General features: G+C 38.3%; 1 protein-coding gene across 1 annotated transcript; it reads left to right on the top strand.

Moving 5' to 3' along the window:
* The first annotated feature begins 781 nt into the window (after positions 1–781).
* Positions 782–1165, top strand: LOC140438873 (uncharacterized). The gene has a single exon (XM_072528512.1). The coding sequence runs from the start codon at positions 782–784 to the stop codon at positions 1163–1165; it is 384 nt and encodes a 127-aa protein (XP_072384613.1).
* The last annotated feature ends 1380 nt before the right edge of the window (positions 1166–2545 follow it).

The raw sequence follows: 2545 nt of genomic DNA, 5'->3' as shown, positions 1-2545 counted from the left end.
TCTGCACTGCTACCATTCAGCATACATGGATTTACCACTGCTACTACTTTTTCAAACACTGTCGAAAACAAAATTACTTTTTTATTCACCCAACTTTTATCGTTTTCTATGGTTTAGATTTACCAGCACTCAATCTCTTTTTAGCTTTAAATATTACTCTTTTTACGAATAGGGCCAGATTGTCTTTTCCTCTGCTTTCAGTACCCCATCAAACATACAAATTCTCCTTTCCTCTAATTTTTACTAATAATCTTTTAGTATTTCAAACACATAGAATTTTTATTTTCTACCAAATCCATCAAATAAACATTTTCTTGTTTTCGATACATATCCAACAAGAGCATCTGCATAAATAAAATTTCTAAACTTTGACATTTTTGACTAGACAATAGCTGGATACGGATATTCGCTGTTTTATAATTCCCCCATTAAAAACATCTCATCTCATCCCCATCTCAAAAAATTTTTGAAAGAGATTTCCAAACTCCGCCTCTGGTAGTTTCTGGGTGAATTAAGTAGCTCTGTAACTATCAGTGCCGGTCCCAAACCCGGATAAAGAAGAAGGGTTTGCGTCAGAAAGGGTATCCGACAGTAAAAACCTTGCTAAAACCATAGAAAGAAGGAATATGGAAAAAAGTTTAGAGCCTAGGGCGTTCCCCGTAAGCGACCCGCAGTTGCGGCTTCGCCTGACACCTGTGAAAAGTGAGCTAGGGTTACTCCTTAAAGGACGGAAGATCCCAAAAAAGCTAGTCCGAGAGTTGCAACTTTCAACTTCGGAAGCATGACAAATAAAGGAAGAGAGCTCGCCGAAGTCATGCAGAGGATAAAGATTGTTGTACTTTGTGTGCAGGGAACTTGTTGGAAAGGTAATGAGTCAAGAAATCTTGGAGATGGATGCAAGTTAATATATAGTAGTTCAAACAGTCATGGCAGAAATAGAGTAGGTATTATTTTGAACAACGAATGGAAGGAACATCTTGTAAGGGTAACCAGAAGAAGTGATAGAATAATGAGTGTGCAACTGAATACAGGCAATACCAACGTGAACATCATATCTGCCTTGGCCCCAAAAGCAGGGTGTGAAGAACAGGAAAACGTAGAATCTTGTAGAGCCCTTGATTGCGAGATGCTCGAGATTCTTGTAGACGAAAAGTATTTTATTTGAGGTGATTTGAATGGACATATTGGTACAGAAAGAGTGGGAATAGAAAGAGTTCATGGAAGTTTGGAGATGGGAATAAAAAATGATAAAGGAAATAGTGTGAAGGACTTTGCAGGCATTAGATTTGGCTGTCATTAATACGTTCTTTATTTAGACTAAAGACCAGTATAGTATCTATAGTAGCAAGGAAAGGGAAAGTCAGATAGATTTTGTGCTGTGTAGAAAAAGTCAGCTAAAAGAGGTTACGAACTGTAAAGTGATAAAGGGTAAGTGTATAGCTAGTCAATACCGACCGGTGATAATGGATACGAAGATAAAGGTGAGGCGAAAAGGAAAGAAAGTAGATCACCAGAAAGTAAAGTGGTGGAAGTTAAAGGATGAGAATTTGGCAATAGTCTTTACGAGTAGAGGGCTGGAAAAACATGAGGTAAAAATATGGTAAATTATTGGTATGAAGCCAACAGTAAAGTTGTAATGCGAGTGGGGGAGGAACTGCTAGGAAATTTAACTGATAAAAGAGAGGAAGATAAGGATATATACAAGGTGGCGAAGAGGGAAGCAAAGCGAGTTGTAGCTACGGCTAAGGAAATATCGTCAGCATAGCTGTATAAATAGTTGGAAATACCCGAGGGAATGAAGTGGTTATACAGCATTGCTAAAGCAGGGGAAAAGTCATCAAAGGACTTGTCCCACGTGCGATAGATTAAGAGTGCAGAATGATGAATACCTGGAATAAAAGGATGTTTGGAAGGCTTTAAGAGAGAAAGTATTTGATTTTTGTGGCAAATGATGAGTCGGATATACGAGGAAGAAACGATGCCCAATTTATGGAAGAGTTTGTAATGGTATCATTGTATAAAGATAAATGGAATATTCGGGACTGTAACAACTATAGAGCGATAAAGATAATGTCACACACGATAAAAATTTGGGAAAGAACTGTAGAGCAAAAGTTAAGGAGAGGGACATCGATCGAAGAACAGTTTGGTTTTATGCCAGGAAGGATCGGAACGGATGCCTTGTTTTCATTGAGGCAGTTGATAGAGAAATACAGGGAGAAGAAAAGTTACCTACATTTGATATTTATAGATCTTGAGAAGGTGTACGACCCAGTTGCGACACAGCTATGGAGATGTATGAAAGAGAAATGGGTTGCTGAGGTGTAGGTATGCCTCGTGAAGGCTATGTATGAGGGAGCGTACACCAAAGTAAAGACTGCTGTCGGAGTGACCGAAAGTTTTTCAGTGATGGTAGGTTTGCATCAAGGCTCTTCACTAAGACCTTACTTATTTAATTTGTTATGGATATACTAACAGAGAAAGTAAGAAGAAGGTTCCTTGATCAATGCTCTTTGTTGATGATATCGTTTTAGTAGACGAGAAT

The sequence above is a fragment of the Diabrotica undecimpunctata genome, chromosome 4, assembly GCF_040954645.1.
Source record: "Diabrotica undecimpunctata isolate CICGRU chromosome 4, icDiaUnde3, whole genome shotgun sequence".
NCBI classification, from domain to species: Eukaryota; Metazoa; Arthropoda; class Insecta; order Coleoptera; family Chrysomelidae; genus Diabrotica; species Diabrotica undecimpunctata.
The sequence above is the reverse complement of the archived record's forward strand: the minus strand, read 5'-3'. Positions and strand labels throughout refer to the sequence as shown.